Below are 17709 nucleotides of genomic sequence, written 5' to 3'. Positions count from 1 at the left end.
CCTGCTGAAAGTTAATGAGAGTTCAGGATCTGCTCCAAAACTCTCTCATCTCCCACGAGCATGCCATTGCACCCAAGTACCTTGCCCTGCCCCAGAGCAAAATGGTGGGAGGGGAACCCCCAGTGGGACATCTCCAGTTGACCATGTACCATGTTACCCTCGTAATGAAGGTGCTCAGGGAATGTTTGACCCTGGTTACCTTTTGGTTTGGCACAAGACAGCACAGACCCGTTGCCTTCACCCGCTGCCTTGTTGAACGATGCATTTGCGTCCAGTTTTTCCTTCTCATTTGCTACTCCACGCCTGCTCGCTGTCGGAGGCAATCTGGCTGCAGTACCTAGCCACGATTTGCTCGACCTGGCACTGATTCTGCCTCACAGGCAGGTTAAACCAGTGGGGAAAACGCTGAAATGACTTTTTAAAGTGTAAACTGGATTCGTGGAATTGGCTGCCTTACCAAACACCTTTAGAAAATTGTTCCTTTTCCACACGGTCCAAAGGACCTCCTGGTGTTTTGTTATTCTTATAGCAATTTCTCTGCGTTTGTGGTGCAAAATAATGAGGTATTTTCTTAGTGCTGTTTTTTAAATCCTTTCTCAGGGTGTGGCTGGTATGGATGGACAAACAGGTCCCAAGGGGAATGTGGTAAGTTTTCACTGCAAGTTTTACGGGCAGTTCTGATATTATATAGAGAGAAATGTAAAATGCACTCTATTAAATTAGATTTGCTAATTGCTTTTTAGCCTGGTCTAGATTCCTATCAGAGCCTGTGAAAACCACTGAGAGTACCTTCCTACAGCGAATGGATATTAATTTATTATAATTTCTGATGGAATTACACATTATTTCCCCATGAAAGATCAAACATTTTCATCGGGATGTGTGTTGTTCTAATGAATATCAAAATATAGTCATTTAACTGAGGGGGAGGGGAAATCTTTGTGTGCTGCATACTTTCTGCTAATCGGATGAAATGGACTCCCTGCAGAAGAGCCGATGCAAAGCCAGGTAGCGTTAAAGCCCTGCTCAGCTCATTTGGGCTGCGTGGCCATGCAGAGAAGTGAGTGTGCCCTGAAATAACTTCACCCCTCCCTATCCCACCATGGAGAGAAGCTGTTTCCCTTTCCCAGGAGCTCTCGGTTACCGACAACAGGTTAGAGAGGGTGTCGAGATGCTGCAGGAGGGCACAGGGCTGTGCGGGATGCCCGAGGAAGCACCGGCTCCGCTCTCGCCTTTCCTGCCTTCAGCTCTGCTCTTGTCTCCTCGCAGGGTCCTCAAGGTGAGCCAGGTCCCCCAGGACAACAGGGTAACCCAGGTGCTCAGGTAAGAGGAAAACTCCTTTTCCATGGGTAGGAAAAAGGAATGATAACTTTGAACAAGCTTTGCTCCTCCACCAGAGACGGGATCAGCAATGAGGGGATTTGCTGGGAATTGGCTTGACAATACATCACTGGCCCAAAATCTTTCTGAAAATGCTCTCAGTTTCAGATCCCCCCCAGTTCTCACCTGGCTTTTGCTGCCGTGATGCAAAGCCAAACGCAGGTCCAAGCAGTCTCTTTGGCTGAGCCACATCTTGTGGCTCATGTCTGATTTTTACCATCCCACGGTCCAGCTGCTCTGGAGCCAGATGGGTAATACAGATGTCCAAGCCTTGCTGTCAGCCTTCTTCACGGCTCTCGGCAAGTCTCGCTCCTCAGAGCATCTCTGTTTCCATCCTGGGGATGAGCCTGGCTGCACATGGCGGAGCAGTGCGGCTCTTCAGCGGAGGCATGTAATGCAAAAACGAAATTTTATCGTCTCTCGCAGGACATTTTGAGAATGAATGGAGCTGGGGAAATCCCCAGCCGTTGCAGGCACTAGAATGATGCTTAGCTGAGGCACTGCCAAAATGCATTTGGAAGGAATAACTTGTTCCTTAATGACCCTAGTTTTTTTCTTTTCACAGGGTCTTCCAGGTCCACAAGGCGCAATCGGTCCCCCAGGAGAGAAAGTACGTTTAAACACTGCAGCTCTGACTTAAGACAACTGTTGCCATTAATATGCATTTGCTACTTCGACTGCCTCTTTGCCCCATATGCAACATCTGTTTGCAGCCGTGTCTATGAAAGTCTAATGCCTCTCATTCCAGACAGAAGAGAGACAAGAAAGCACAGTTTACCTCTAGTTCATAATATTTGCATTCATTTCCCCTCTTAAGAGAAACATTTTGAAGGCAGCCTGTGGTAAAACATTAGGAGAGGACTGAAAATTGTCTTTTTCTGTGGGCTAAATGCCTGGAAGTCTGAGTGGGATGGTAATGGGAAGAGCCTGTGGATGTGGCTCGCTCAGCTGAGATCCCTTCCCTCTGCCCCTTGCCCGCCTGCACCAGCTCGCTCCGATTTTCCACTGCTGTGGACGTGGGGTAGGTGCTGGCCTCGGTTCCCCCCAGGCAGCCCTGGGACCACCGGGATTTAAACAAGGGGAACAGCTTTGCCTACGGAGCAGTAACTCTCCGAGTGCTTGCTGAGCCCCCATTGAGTAGGGATGTCCTGGCGTGTGTCCCCGGAGAATCCCCTGCTTGTGTCGGCAGTGTGGGGTGGACTCCAATTATCGATAATTTTCCTGCAAACGAACATGTTAAAGTTCTGCCAGATAAAGGGCTCTGAGTGCCGAGTCACACTCTCACAACTGCAGCGGCACTCCTCCGTCGTGTGAGAAATCCGGGGGTCGCTTAATTAACAAGGTGATCATTGAATGGTGTTGGAGCAGCAAGCACAGTCAATTGGGGCAGCTCCACTCTTCCTTTGCCAGTTAATCGCCTTGCCGTTTGTCACCAAAGAATGGACATTTCTCGGTCCAGTAAGCCCCGTAGTTTGATGTCCTCCGACTTGTCCTTATACACATGTGCAGCATCATGCCCTTTCGGCAGGACAGCAGCTTGATGTCTCGTGCCCCGGCATCTCCTGTCAAGCTCTCATTGCTGTATCGTGTCCGTATGTGCGAGGTGCCGGCACTGACACTGCAGTATCCCAGGATGCTGGAACAACTCTGCCCACAGAAATAAGCAGAATCCCTACAAGTCATGGCAGCTTTTCCAACAGACTTGCCACTCTGCAGCCTGTCACAGCTAGGAAAAGCAAGAAATGTGTCTGAAAAGCCCTGTCCTCGGATGCTCTGGAGACTCTGACCATTGCAGCTGTTGATTTTCTGTTTATTTTTAGGGGCCGCTGGGCAAACCCGGTCTTCCTGGCATGCCTGGTGCCGATGGTCCTCCGGTAAGTCATCCTCTCCTGGGTCTCTGCTTGGCACCAGGGCTGTGGGGTCTGATCCTGCACCCATCTGCCTTGGGGTGCGCCGTGGGCTGGTGAGGCATGTGAGCCCGGCTGGGTTGAAGGGTTTGAATTTGAGAAGCCCTGTCCCTGCTCCAAGCTTTGCTCAGCCTCGCAGCACAGCACTAGGTACTTCTCACCATCAATTTGGGCCTCTGTTTCCCCTCCTCCTGTTTCTCCTCTCTGTTTTACGTAGGTTGGCAGCTCACCGAGGTGGGGACGGTCTCCTGCGTGTGTGTGTTTGTGTACCGCAGCACTAGCACGGGGTGGTCCTCATCTCACTCAGGGCCGCTGGGCACCGCTGCAGAACACTGATAAGAACAGGTTGAAATTGCACGCCAATCTTGTACTCTTGCAGCCTCCTCCTAATCCTACTTTAAACATCATTTGGTCCTTGCTCTAGAAATTGGTCTTAAAAATCTCTGACCTTTAAACCTGATCTCATTTTTTACACATCTCGGAGGCACCTGGTTTTAAGAATGACAAATGTAAAATAGTTACATTCCACTAATGCAAATGCGGAGCATGGCAAAAAAAATTACATTTCCCAGCCTGGGATTATCATTCCTACGGAGGGCATTTCGAACATTCGTACAATTGTTAGCTGAGTCAACAGAGCAGCTAAAGCAAAGCCCAGAACATCTCTAAAGCTGTAGCTTTTGATGTGAAATTCCTGCAGCAGCCTCCAGGGAAGTTCAGCTGGAGAAGATGCCAGGTCTATTTTTATGCAGACTGAAGGCTGTGTAAGAGCTGCAAGCTGAGCAAGGGTGGGTGTGCATGGAGACAGCTCCTTTGCCACAGGTAGCCGTGTAGTGTGCAGGCAGTTTGTAGGTTTGTAAGCATATGGGTTGCTCTTTCCGAGGACAAAAACCCGCCCGTGTTCTCTTTATAGAAATAGGTCTTGGAAGATACCTGAAAATCCCTGAGGGCCTGAAGCATCTTGCTGCGAAAGCCAACCGAATTGCTCATCAATTTTTGATCTTATTAGCAGTGATGGAGATGGGCATTTTGAAAATGGTGATGATTTAATTCAGAGTGGACAAAGGCTTTTGAAATCTTGCTGCACTTCCATTTTGCCTTCCCTGGGGTGCAGAGAGATATCAGGAGCTGAAGACAAGCACGGTTATGTGGCCCCCTTTGTGTGCTGATGCTCTTGGTGCCATTTAAACTCTCAGGACAAATTCAGATTGTATTTTCTCCTACATTTTGTTGATGTAAAAATGACAGCTGTCATTTTGTTTCTTTATTAAACCAGCTTGTTTTATGAAATCGAGCTTGTCTGATGTTCCCGTTCTGAAGACTGATAATGGAAAATACTCCTACGGTTTTCCTTGTTATATTGGTAGAAAGTCACTTGTGTATTTAGAGGAGAGTTCATAAGTAAAGAAACCACTGAGTGCAGAAGGTCTTAGTGGCTTTAAAGCAGCTGGATGTGCTTTCATCATCTTTATAAAATAAAAGATCCCTAGGTGTGCAGTGAGTGCCTTTGTGGGGGCTTATTGCTTTGCCAACCAAAGAGTCATCTTCCACCCTGACTCCGTTTTGGTTCCGACAGTAGGGAAACCAACACTAAAAATTACTTTCATGGATTTCCCCCGTTTCTCACTAATCCTCCAAGCCATATCGGAGGCAGTTCACACTTTTGTTTTCTACTGACTGCAACCCCAGCAAAAGGCTGCTAAAGGCTATGAATGAGAATGTGTTGGAAACTCTTGGATGTTGAGTTATTCAGCATCAAATCCCAAGAGGAATGCTGGCCAGCATCCAGCCAGCCGCCGTCTAGCGGGGATGCAGGTTAGCTGAGCATTTGTCATGAGATCTTGTAATGGACTCTAGGAATTAGGAAATTAATGAGGGGCTCTGACCAGTCTGGGCATCTTGTGACCTTCACAAGTTTGCTAACACACGGAGTTAATTTTATCTGTTTTTCTATCTGCAAAATGTACATGCTGCTTGCTGCTGAACTGAACTCACTGAGGTGTTCTAGTATGTGAAGAATATTGCAAAACGGTTTGTGCTTCTCTGCTGAAAAGTGATGAAGAGTAAAAGTATAAATAACCAGGTAGAATACCACCAAGGACTCAAATGCTGCTCTCTTCCTTTTAGGGACAGCTTACTCTTGGAAGTGGGCTTCAGGGGGGCGACTTTTGTCAGTAGGAGCTTCCTGGGGAGCAATTGTTCTCTTACAAATAAATCAGAGCTGCCTGAGCGAGCTTGTTGGCTTCTGAAGCATTAGACGTGCACTAAACCCATTTTCCTCTTCTCTTTGTCTCTTGTTAATAGGGTCATCCTGGCAAGGAAGGTCCTCCTGGAGAGAAGGGGAGTCAGGTAGGTGTCAACAAGACCCTCATCACTGCTGAGGGGAAGGTCGTGGTAGCTGGATGGAGGCAGATCTCCACGGGGCTCTGGGGATGGCCGGGCAACCAGGGGATGTGGGACAGTGGAGGTGGCAAGAAGCAAACCCTGTTGAAATTTGAAAGCTAAGCCCAACTTTCATCTGCTTGGAAGTCTCTTCTGGTGCTTGGGCTGGTCTTTTCTCAACTCCTCCCAGTTTTCCTGGCAAGCAGTGCTCCGTAGCCCAGAGGACGTGAAAACTGAAACTGTGGAGAGAAGCCTTCTCTTAATCAGACATAAATAAATATCCTTCATGGCACAGGAAATGCAGAAAATAACTCTTTTTATTTCCTGGCCTTTCTTTTTCTTCCTCTCCCCCTTAAAGTCCCTCTTTAACAATATATTTGAGAATATTGCTGGAGGCTAGAGTCCTTGAATTATACAGTTGTCCGTCTGTCCAGGAGATTTACCATCTGCGTTCCCGCTGTGTCCCATTCAGTTGAAAAACATACATTTGTCAAAAGTCTTTGATTAGAGCACAGCCCAGTTTGATGGACGTCCCCTCGAGCCTTGCTTGGGTGCTGCGCAGAGCCCAACCCACAGCCACGGCAGTTTGTCTGGCCAGCGTCACGCAAGGTCAGAAATTCAAACATTGGTCTCTGCTGAATATGAGAAGCCAAGAAGCGGTTGTGCCGGCACTCCCCGTGCTGGGAGATGTTTAGCGATCATCAGGGAGGTGATCTTGGAGTGGCACTTGTGGTGCAGGTCTCCTCCAGCCAACATTCGCATGAGTTCTGGGATGCTGCTGGACCTGTTGGCTCTGTCTGGCTCTTAGGCTGGAAAAAAAGCCCCGTCTCAGGCTGGGAGAAGTGGAAGGGTATTCGTTTAGTTGGGGAATTGAGCAAAATAAAAGCCAACTGGGTTTGATAAAGAACGTGATTTATTTGCAGGTATAAGACAGTGTGACAGCTAGGGTGGGAAGGAGAATTTTTGCAGGGTGCGTATTGGGCACCGTGTCTAGCACAGCTCGTGGTGTCCCTGGGGATTTGCAGCTTTCAGTGTCAGAAAGGAGCTTTGTGACCGTCTCCTCTTCCACATAACTGAGGCCAAAGGCCATCACCCCGAAGCTTGTGTCTCAAGCAATAACTCCTCTCTGGGATCATCATCGTCACAAGCTCTGCTGCGTTACTGCAAAACCAGGATGGTTTAGAAAAGGGTAGACAGCAGATCGTGTTCTTCCTCTCTCAGAATTTGTTCTTTTCTTTAATCCTAAACTCAGATCATCAACCTGATGTATAAATCCCCTTTCTAACAAGTTGTTGCTATCCTGACTCTTCTCATTCCTGTCACATGGATCTTTGCCGTTGGCTCAGCCCAGTGCACCTGCTCGAGGTGATGTTCCTGTAGCTCTCTGTGCTATTTTGAGCGATTTTCGGGTGGCCGCGGCCTTTTCCACAGAGTCTGAAGCAGCCACATGGCTGGGATATTTGTTTTCCTCATTCTTTACTGATGCACCTTTGTGTAGATTTTTGATGTGTTTTTCTTGTTTGCGTTTTTTTCATCCCAGGGTCCACCAGGTCCTCAGGGCCCCATCGGTTACCCAGGACCACGTGGAGTCAAGGTAAGGAGGATGCAGAAACAGCATCCATGACATTGCTTGTTCAACTCCAGTTCTCCAGCTTGTGCTGGAGATGGACACTGCCGGTGGGCATAGATGCCCCACCAGGGCACTTAGGGCCACCTCAGTGACCAACTGTATTTACCTCTTGAGCGAGCCTTGGTCCAGGGTCTTCTCTCAGGCCATGAGGATTACAAGTCCCCTGCTTTCCAATAACCCCTCCTAGCATCGTTCAGCGCTTTGGAGAGATTTCTTTTAATTCTTTGTGAGTATGGCTCAGTCCCATTCCAATCGTTTCCAGTTTACAACCAAAGTAAATCTCAGCCAGAATGTGAAGACTTTAACAAGGCTTGTTAATAAAACAAAATAGCCTATTACTAAGACAAAGCAAGCTTTTCATGCTCCTGATCCAAAACCTTGTTAGACGAAGCTTGTGCGTCTCAGCAATGTGCTTTTTCACTAGGCTGGATTCCAGCTCTTTCCTCGCTCCTGCTGCCTGCAGCGCTCGCATGCTGATAAGGTAGCAGTGGGTATTTTTTTTTCCTGTTCAGCTGTGACTATTATGCCCATCAAGATGTATTAGTTCAGGTGCAGATGCATCCTGCATCCCAAAGGTCCAATGAATCTGCCGAGGTCTGTGCTAGCAGATACAAACACAGCTTGGGGACTGACTACAGGTGAAGTTAAGCCCTCTTAAACCCCCTTGTGTATTTTTCAATAGCAGAAATCCATTTGCTGTTCTGCCTTCAAAATTTAAGCAGGATGTATTTAGCAAAAGCAAGCTTTCATCTCATTTCTTGCAAGGTTGCAGATTGAGATGTAGTGGTCCATTAGGGAATGGTTTGCTGTTGTACTTACCACTAAAGTGGAACTGTTCCGCATTAGAGTGATCTGGAGAAAGTGTGTCATGCACCAAACCCGTGGTGCGTACAGACAAGGTTTTACTTCCTACAAGCAGCGTTCTGTTAACTGCACGAGCCTCCAGTTCGGAAAAAATTTCATCTCGTTGGGTTTGCAGCTATAAATAACTTTTAGATCTTGCCTTGCTTACCAGGACCCTGTCCTGCTGCACAAATTTTGATGTACTTTTAATTATACTTTTTCTTGACATGCTAAAGGGAAGAAAAAAAATTTTAAATATGCCAAGAAAAATATTATTCCTCAAAAAAAAAAAAAGCCTCTGTTTTTTATTGTAAGAGTTGGATTGCATGGTACGGCTGGTGTAGATACCTGAGGGTGTTTTATCCCAAGAGGCAGAATTAGATGGGAAGTGTGGAGGTCCAACAGGTTTGGGCTGGTGGCATAGCAGGGGGCAGATCCTGACCACACTCAGCACCTCTGGGCTGAACACCATGCCTTGGTGAAGCTTTGGAGGGCTTCTGCACCATGTCACAAATGTCCCCACCAATCTTGTCACTTTTTTTTCCTCCTTTTGGTGTCTAAATGTACTTTTAAAAAGACAGAGTATGCAGAGAGGTGAGTACCATGGTAAAAAAGAGCCAAGCTTAACCTCTGGGGGGTTAGACAGGGTGCTGCTACCTTTTGGTGTCTAAATGTACTTTTAAAAAAATAGCGTATGCAGAGAGGTGAGCACCATGGTAAAAAAAGAGCCAAGCTTTCCCCTGCAGAGCAGCACGGAAATCTCTGGCTGTGTGCTCAGAGCTTTTGAAAATGGATTCGCTTCCCAAGTGTCCAAGCACCGCTCGAGCACTGATTTTTCTGTGAATATGCGAGTGAATTCAGCATGCTGGTGAGACATTTGCAGAAATGTTTTTTTGGAAAACATGCGCAGAAAAACTTTTCATAGTGAGGTTTATCCCTGGAAACTTTGCAGAAATGTTTTTTTGGAAAACATGCACAGAAAAACTTTTCATAGTGAGTTTTATCCCTGGAAATGTAGTTCCTGGGGAGGGAATGGGCAGAGACCACCAACCCTACCTGCCAAATCAAGTTGGCAGAGGTTTGTGACTGTCAGGTACTCACTGGTGACCCAAAAGCCAGATGTAGGTGGCTGATATTTGATTAGTAATATATTTCAGAACATCACAGTTTGCAGAGATACTGTTGCCAACATTGGAGGAAGCAAAAATCACCATGATTAATGATTCTTCACTCTTAAGCTTACCTATACCCTTGTAACATCTTGTTTTATCTCCTGCAAGGGAGCAGATGGTGTTCGTGGGTTGAAAGGCACCAAAGGTGAAAAGGTGAGTTAACACCGTACGTTTGGATTGGTTTTCTACAGCTTCTGAGCATTTTTGCAGACCCATCCCACAGGATGCTGCCCATGACGTTTTTCTCCTGCACGGGGGTTTCTCTTAGATGAGCGGGGGGGTGAGCACCCGAAGGACTGGTAACCTCTTTATTTCTGGAGTGGGCATGGGCTGGGTACCTGCTGTGATGTTCTGCCACATCTTGGCTTGGACCTGGGAGTAACTGAGCCTCCGTGACATGCTCAGGTTTGCTGGGGCCAGTTGTTACCGATGGCTCAGAGTCCAGTGTCGGGATGATTTCCTCCCCACAAAATTTGCCTCTTGAGTGATTCAATGGAGCTGAAGGGTTTGTGGTGTGTTACAGCTGGATAACAGCGTAAGGGATGTGCTGCCCAGACCGGTCATCAGAGCAGTTTGTGAAACCCAAGTCAATAAGAGAATCCGCACAGTCTATCTCTGCATGGCTCAAAGATGCAGTTGGTTCCTCCCAGAGGAAGAGCAGATGGAGAAAAATCTTGCCCGGTCCCATAAACATATCCGTGTTCCTTCGTCCCTGCCCCCAGCAATTTGGCAGCCAAGCCGGCAGTTTTAGCTAGGGAATCCTGACAGGGACCTTCCAAACTTTAAAAGTCTTTCTGGAAACTATGTTTTCATTGCCTATGAAAGATTTGCTGTAGGATGAAATACATTATTGATATGAGCTCTGCAATTAAGCCTTCTTGGCTGAAAGAAATATTGCCACTGTCCTAGAGGTTGCCTCGAAGCACGGTGTAAAGCATCCTCCATGAACATAAAACCAGTTGTACTTCGGAAATAGTTGGTTCCCAGTACTGACAAGGTGTTCTTCACATCGGGCTAGATTTGTGATCTGGACTTGCAGCCAGGATGGGATGTAGGGAATACTTGCCGTGATCCCTTGGGGCCCCCAGCGGTCGCAGCCTGGCTGGGTTTCTGTGCCTGTTTGTGCGCACCAAAGACTTAGAGAAGCCAATGTGATGGGCAGTGCGGGGACCTAATCTTGTCCTCCCTGGGTAGAGGCCATACAGTGAGGCAGGAGAAGCCTTTTTTCTTTTTTCCATCTATATACCTTGTCCGTTTTTCCCCCTCTCTGTTATTTAGGGAGAAGATGGCTTCCCTGGCTTCAAAGGTGACATGGGCATCAAAGGAGACCGGGTAAGAGCCTATGACCGATGTGACCTTGTAGTGCTTTGCCTTTCAAGCCCATGTGTTATCGTGCAAACGCGGCTCAGGGAGAGCAGCAAGGTGGGCTCCTTCTGGCACATCCGATCTCGAGGCAGGGACACAGCAATTTCATGTTCACATCAAGCACAGCAGTTGTAAATCCCTAAATTTGCTAATCTCACCTTGAAGGTAAAATAAAACTGAGTGATAATAGAGGGCCCTGTCTTGCTGCTTTGATTGCTAGGAATACTGCGAGATCTAGGTGTATCATATATCTATTTCCAGTATCTCTTTTTCCTCGTAATATTACATCTAGGGTCTGGTAGGCATCTTTATTTGCTGAGCCTAATATACTTCCATACCATCAATGTGAAGTGTAAAGTTACCGGGAATACACTTTAATAGAAACCAAAGCAGCTCTTTGAAGACTGCCAGGGGTGGAGAGCGTTGTATGAGGCTCGTTTCTTTAGCAGCAAGGCACGTTACCTGGTCGCAAGAGCTTTTACAATCAGTGGAACACACAGACCGCCAGAAACCCCAAATCACGCTTGGATGCGGGCAGCGGCTTTGTAGCACATCTGTCTATCCTCTGCCCCCAGCCCTTGGGGACAGGGGCCTGTCCTCGTCCCCTCCCCGAGTGATGCACCGCCTGGGGCTTGGAGTCCCCCCAAGCTCTGAAGCCCTCCCAGGGATCAAGAGAGCTCTGCCATCATTCATCCCCATGTTGAAAGAAAAAATGAATGCCTTGTATGAAGGCTTGTAAAAGTAGACATCAAATCCTCCATTTCTCCTGGTGTTTAATTGTGTAATTGAACAGTTAAAACAATTTGAAAACTTCCCCAGCCCCCGCTTCTTGCCAAGGAAGAAGGACTGAAGGCGGCATCTCGGGGAGCTGACTCCTGTCCTTGCCAAATGCAGATAGACATAAGCTCCTTCAAACAAAGCAGGTGACTCCGGTTCCCACCATCAAGCTCTTTGGGTTTTATGATGAACAATGAAAGGACAAGGGGTACTCGAGAGCCTCGCAGATAAATCTGCATCCACCCATCTTCTAGTGAGCAAGAAGAAGGCTGCCTGTGTTCGCAGCGTGGAAGCATCTCCTGTTACCCTGCCTGACAAAATGACAACTGTTGTTTTGTGTGCCAAAGCCTGCAGTGTCACAACAATTCACGTTAATAGCTCGGTCCTCTCTGCTCTCAGATTTCCTAATGATTTTTCAGCACAAAAGCTGCAGCTCAGTCTTTCTCCTCCAGTTGCCTGATTCAACCCTCAATTAAACACTTCCCAGGGCTTGCTTGCACATTAAACTGCGATTTGGGAACCGGGAGGTGGGTAAAAGGGTTCGTTACAATCAGAGCTAACGAAGGCTGTTTTGGTGGAGAGGCACTGCGAGGAGGTGGGATAATTGGGCCACAGAAAAAGACGGCTGTTGTGGGAGATAATGGCCGGGCTGTGTGAATGGAAGCTTGGTGCTCTGATGACGCTCTGCAGTTTACTCAATGACAGTCTCATCTGAACCTCTTGGTGAAGACCAGCTTTCTCCAAGAGTTGTAGTAGCAGCTCCATGGAGTATCTGATTGCAGCCATGAGGGTATTGCTGTTGGCACACACAGGGTCTGGGACCTGCCTGCCTCGTTAATCCTTGTCTTGTGATTAACAGGGGGAAATTGGGCCTCCTGGCCCCCGGGGCGAGGATGGTCCTGAAGGTCCCAAAGGTCGCTCTGGCCCCAATGGAGATCCTGGTCCTCTTGGTCCTGCTGGAGAGAAGGTGAGGCTCAAGGATGGAATCGCCCAGGGATGTTTTACAGTAAAACTCATTTTTCTGTGGGTGTCTCAGGTGGGTGGGTGGCTGGCACAGTGCCCAGTGTGGGGGAGCGATTTTAGGGCAGAGGGAGGAAGAGGAGCTGCAGGAGCTTTGTGTGAAGGCTGGGCTGAGTCCTTCAACACAAAGACCAGAGGAGATGGTTTTACTGCAGTGGCATGACTTGAGCACGATGAGAACTGGTCTCTTTGGGGTTATCTACTTGGGTACAATGTCTTGAAATAAAGACCAGAGGAAAAAAGTGGAGAAATTGAAAGTATCGTGGACTCTAGTCTCATTTCTAGGTACATCCAGGTGAAAAATAAAGGATAGCAAAAAATAATCATCCCCAACTAGGTCCCTGATACATTTACAGTGCTCGCTCTGCATCAAACCCACTGGGCTTCCCCCAGGGAGGGCAGAGGATGATCACAGTGCCCTGACAGCTTTATTCTACCCATGTCACGTCTGCTTTGCTCTTGACTTCCCTGCACTTGGCATCTCCCCTTTCTGCTGGGACGAATCCGAAGCTGCTCGCAAGGTCTCTCTTGCCCATGCTAACACACTTTTATTTGTATTTCAGGGAAAACTTGGCGTGCCAGGACTGCCCGGCTACCCGGGCAGGCAGGGCCCAAAGGTAACTCGGCTGGGTTCAGCCCTTGAGAGGTGCGGGGTGTACTGGGGAGCCCAGCGGACGCCGACCGAGCTCAGCCCCCTGCTAATGGGATGAGGTGGACCGGTAGCATTTCCCACCCCGCGGTCCCTCCTTCCTACCCATGCAGGACAAATTTATAGATGGGTAAAAATAGGTCCCAGCCCTTAGCTGGTGGAAATCAGTGACTGGTTCTGCATCGCTTCAGTCTCCTGCAAAGCGGTGGAAAGAGATGCGGTAGGACAGGGGCTGCGGCACAGGAGGGGGTGCGGGACCACTTTGGTGCTGGGTATAAACAGGCTTGACTTGTGAGCTTTCATGCTAGTAATAGGCATAATAGTCCTTCTCCTGGTGTTATGTTTTGTATCTTTAAAGATCTGTGCTAGTGTTAACTAATTAATTAAGGAGAATAGCTAATGAATCAGGGTCTCCCTGAAAATAAAATAAAACTGCCATTTGCAGATTTGCAAACATCCTTTGTATCTTATCTACACGCCCACCTTCATTTGGGCTGTTTTCAAATGTTCTTTTTAAATTGAAACTGTGAATTCCACTACATAGACTAAGGCTGCAGCCCAGTTTTTACACGTCCTGGAGGCTTTGGGAACTTACGTTTTTGTTAACTTTTTTTTAGGAATCATATTTTATTATTCATGTTCACTGCTTGAAAAAAACCAGCCTTGTTAACATTGGAAACATAATTATCTGCAAAAGATTGTTTCCTAGTTGTGGTGTTGACAGTTTATTTTTTAATTTGCATTTTATATCTGGGGTAGGGTTTTTTTGCATTTCTTTGACTAATTCATATTTTAAAAGCAGCAGCAGCTATTCTCCAGGCACTCACATCAGAAAGGAACAAGCCAGAAGTTAAATTTTCATGTGCACAACATAGTGACTTAGGAACTAAAAACCAAAAGCCTGCCTGTTCCCCAGGCGCCCGGTACAACCGTGGGCTGGGGCCTTTGCAATGACTCCTAATGAGGCATGGTCCTTTTTTTTTTTGTTGTTATTTTTGGATGAAATTTAGTTTCTGAGGTCATTTCGGGTCTGTCTTTGGTTTTGTTTTTATTAAAGGAAGGATTTTAAATTTTTTTTTCATCAAGAGCCATAGACGTCAGCGGGCGCTCGCCGGGGGTTATTCCAGGCCAGCGGGCGCCTGGCGTGGAGGGACAGAGCTGCCCCTTGCAGCATCTTGAACTGCTCACTCTCTTTTTGCTTTTCCCCCAAGGGCTCGATCGGCTTCCCAGGATTTCCAGGAGCCAATGGAGAGAAGGGCACACGGGTAAGAGCCGCTTTGTCTAGCTGCTTTACTGATTTTTTTATTTTTTTATTTATTTTTTTTTCTCTCCAAAGGAAGGTCCTTGGGCAAGACCTGGGGAATGCTCCATTGCAGGCAAATGCTGGGCTGGTGCTCTGGTTGCTTTTGCACGACGAGGTTGCCCAAAGAGGGTCATCCCACCCGCTCGCATCCCGGGATGAGGTCCCTGGCGCAGGGAGGGCAGGACCAACAAGAGGCTCCCAGTGCCGCCTGTTGGGAGAGGAGGATGCCAGTAATAGCACAGTCGGCTCTGCAGACAGCAGCTTTCCAATTAAACACTGGAAATTTTTCCCTCAAGATATTTTAAGAGATTTCTCTGAACCTGAATCCTTCCCGCGCTGTCAGACTTTGCTGAGGGCATGAAGAGCTTTTTAATTAACAGTAATTATTAGAGATGGGTGAATCTGTTCAGAAGCAGCAAGAACCATCTTTAGCCTAACTTGAGATTCAAAATGCATAACTGAAAACACTCTTACAAGTTCCTCCTTTTAATAAGCAGAGCTATTCTAAATTCATAAACACCCTTAAAATGTGAGGGCTCCGTCCTCCAGACTTGTCTCTGCCTCTCACCCCACCTCCACAGACTTTGCTCCCGAGTAGGGATTGTCTAAATACACTGGTGATTTTTTTTTATTTTGTGGAAGACATGCTTGAATTAAGGGATTCAGAGTACAAACATAAAGTCATTTTCTGCACCAGCTCCGGTCATAGGGACAAAAAGGGGGAGTCAGAAGAGTGAGTAGAATTAGTTTCCTTTTTACTCTCATTTAAATAGAAATTACTTTTAACAGACACGTTTGATAGAAGCCCAGAAAATATAGATCAGTTTGCACTGCATTAATATCATGCCACTGAAATTTGGTTTATATCCACCACCACCCCCTTTTTTTTTTTTTTCCACTGAGTAATTTTCATTTCATTCTGAGCTACAAATGCGGCATCCTCTCCGCTCCGGCTGGGCGGGAGGAAGGAGGCCATGAATAAGGCAGCTGCCACGACAGCCTTGAATTCACTGTAGCCCTATAATTACCACCCGCCTTATCAAATACTCAGCAATAAAATCCTTAGGCTGGATTTTTGGGTGGTATAAAACAGGGCATTGGCACTGCAGCAGGGCGGAGATGTGCTGCTCTGCATCCCTGAGCATCCGCATCGCTCTTGCTCCATCTGCTAGTTTTATTCTGATGGGATGGAGAGCCAGACTGCTGGGGTGGGAAACCTTTCAGGGAGCAGGGCAGGTACCAGGAGCTGGTCGTTTATCAGATGGGAAAAAACCCCAAGGGTTAGGCTGGTTGAATTTAGGTGATGTCCAGCCTGAAAGGGGTTGAGGAGGGAGTAAGCATGCTGGGAAGGGGCCCAACTTCAGGACCAAGCAATGACAAGACAAGAAAAGACACAAAAATCAGCAGTTTGGTCACTTTTATTCTAAAGGAGCTTTGTGCTCTTAGGAGGAGGTAGTGAGGACACTTAGTTACATCCCCTGGCATGCCACACATTTCTTCGGGTTAGGAATTGAAAAGGGTTTTTTGCATTTCAAGTTCAGAAGCTCTTATTGTCCTGGCTCACGAGTTGAGAGGTGCCTGGTGGACACTGGTACCTCTCCTGGGCCAGGCCGGGCTCTGGAGCGTGCTGCGGTGGGGCTGGCACCCCCAAAACCTCGGGGGTAAGGGAAGGAGATGGGAATTTGGGGAGGAATTAGGGGGGGGTTGTGTGTGGGGAGCAGAGTCAGCCCGACCCCAAAGGGGGAGCATGGTCTAGCACGCCTCTATCAAACAAATACGTTGGTTTATTTTATGGTAATTTTAATTTTTTTTTTTTCTCTCCAATGTGCGATTGAACCGTTTCTGCCATTTTACACCCAATCCAGCAGCTTGCACTTGTTTTATCAGTGTGTTTGTATGTGAGAGAGATATTTTCATGGATGAATCTCTCTGTTACTAAAAGGAGCCCAGCTTGAAAATTTTTTAAGAATAGCAGAAATACTGATTTTCAGTAACTGTTTTGGTATCCTTTTTTTTGCTCCCAAGTATCCGATTTGAAATAAGTGAAAAGCAATTATATACAGAACGATAGACTGAGCTGGGATCACACTGCGCCAAACCAAATGGAGACCATCAACTGAATTTAAGCCTCGTTGAGTTAGACTTGATAAATCCCCCTTTCTTTCTCCCAAGACCACTAAATTTGCTATTTTTATGAGCATGTCTACATACAGTCAAGAAAGAGAATTTCTAAGATTTGCTTCTCCAGTGCATTGTGGAGTAACCTAGCTTGCAGCTGAAACAACCAAAAGTCATTTGTTTGTTTTTTCTTTTTACATGGCGTTACTATTATGCTATTCCACACGTTTGTTTATGTGTCCAAAATAATATGAATCACACTTTTCTCTTACAATCGTCATCACCTAGGAATGGAAATAAGCCTTCTAGCTCATTATTTCAGCAACACAAGGAGTCTTCCCAAGTCCTTAAATAATAAAAGAAGAGGGGAAAGCACAGGCAGAAGAGCAGTACCACCAGACCCTGCCAGCGCCGCTAAAGCCCCCCAAACCTGAAACCACAGCTTCTGCACAAAAGGGCTGGCAAAGCTAAAAATGAGGAAAAAGAAAAAAAAGGATGTTTAATGTTTTTGGAGAAGGGTGACCTCTTAAATATCACAATAGCTTCGGCGAGCGGCTGCTCGTCGCCATGCCCATTCTCACCCAGCTGCCTGCAGCTGGAGGCGAGTTTGGGTGAGCTTGCTTGGATGTTTTCAAAACCTGATCATAAAATCAATAGTTAGACATGAATAAGTGGTCTTATTTTTAGAGCTAATAGACCTCTGCCATTAGCACGGGGTAACAGATCTCCACGCTCGCCTCGTCTGACAGAGCCTGGGGCGTGCGTGGAGGTACCGAAATCCAACCATTTATTTGGGTGCCTAGAAAATAATCTGAATTTAGATGCCTTTCCCTCAGCATTCCTGTTTGAAAAATATAGGTCTGCGTACATTTTCAGTGCTATATAAATTCTTCGCAACAGTACATGGTGCTGTATGCATGATTAATGATAGCAATAAGCAGGGGAAAATTTTGCTTAAAAATAGAATTGAGGAAGAAGGAGAGGAGTGGCGGGGGGGGCGGTTACCTGCAGGGAGGCGGCACACACTCCTCTCCACCTGCTCTGAATTTAGCCTCCCATAGCTAAAGGAAAACCAGCTGGAGTACTTTAAAATTATTTTTGTTATTAATTAAAAACAGGTATGCCAGCAGGGTTTATTAAATGGAGCCGCAGAACAAGGAGGA

General features: G+C 47.0%; 1 protein-coding gene across 1 annotated transcript in view; it reads left to right on the top strand.

The window, feature by feature from the left end:
* LOC104165772 (collagen alpha-1(V) chain) overlaps nt 1–17709 on the top strand; it is a gene marked incomplete at its 5' end in the record, with an annotated part of 119027 nt that overhangs the window by 68351 nt on the left and 32967 nt on the right. The window contains 11 exons of the mRNA XM_009705511.1: nt 601–645; nt 1270–1323; nt 1946–1990; nt 3201–3254; nt 5592–5636; nt 7210–7263; nt 9423–9467; nt 10593–10646; nt 12316–12423; nt 13040–13093; nt 14337–14390. Of these exons, the coding sequence (XP_009703813.1) occupies nt 601–645; nt 1270–1323; nt 1946–1990; nt 3201–3254; nt 5592–5636; nt 7210–7263; nt 9423–9467; nt 10593–10646; nt 12316–12423; nt 13040–13093; nt 14337–14390 (612 nt within the window). The remainder of the gene's footprint in view (nt 1–600; nt 646–1269; nt 1324–1945; nt 1991–3200; nt 3255–5591; nt 5637–7209; nt 7264–9422; nt 9468–10592; nt 10647–12315; nt 12424–13039; nt 13094–14336; nt 14391–17709) is intronic.

This window comes from Cariama cristata, unplaced genomic scaffold (genome assembly GCF_000690535.1).
Source record: "Cariama cristata isolate BGI_N322 unplaced genomic scaffold, ASM69053v1 scaffold718, whole genome shotgun sequence".
Lineage (NCBI taxonomy): Eukaryota > Metazoa > Chordata > Aves > Cariamiformes > Cariamidae > Cariama > Cariama cristata.
Note: the sequence above shows the minus strand (reverse complement) of the source record. Positions and strands in the feature narration are given on the sequence as shown.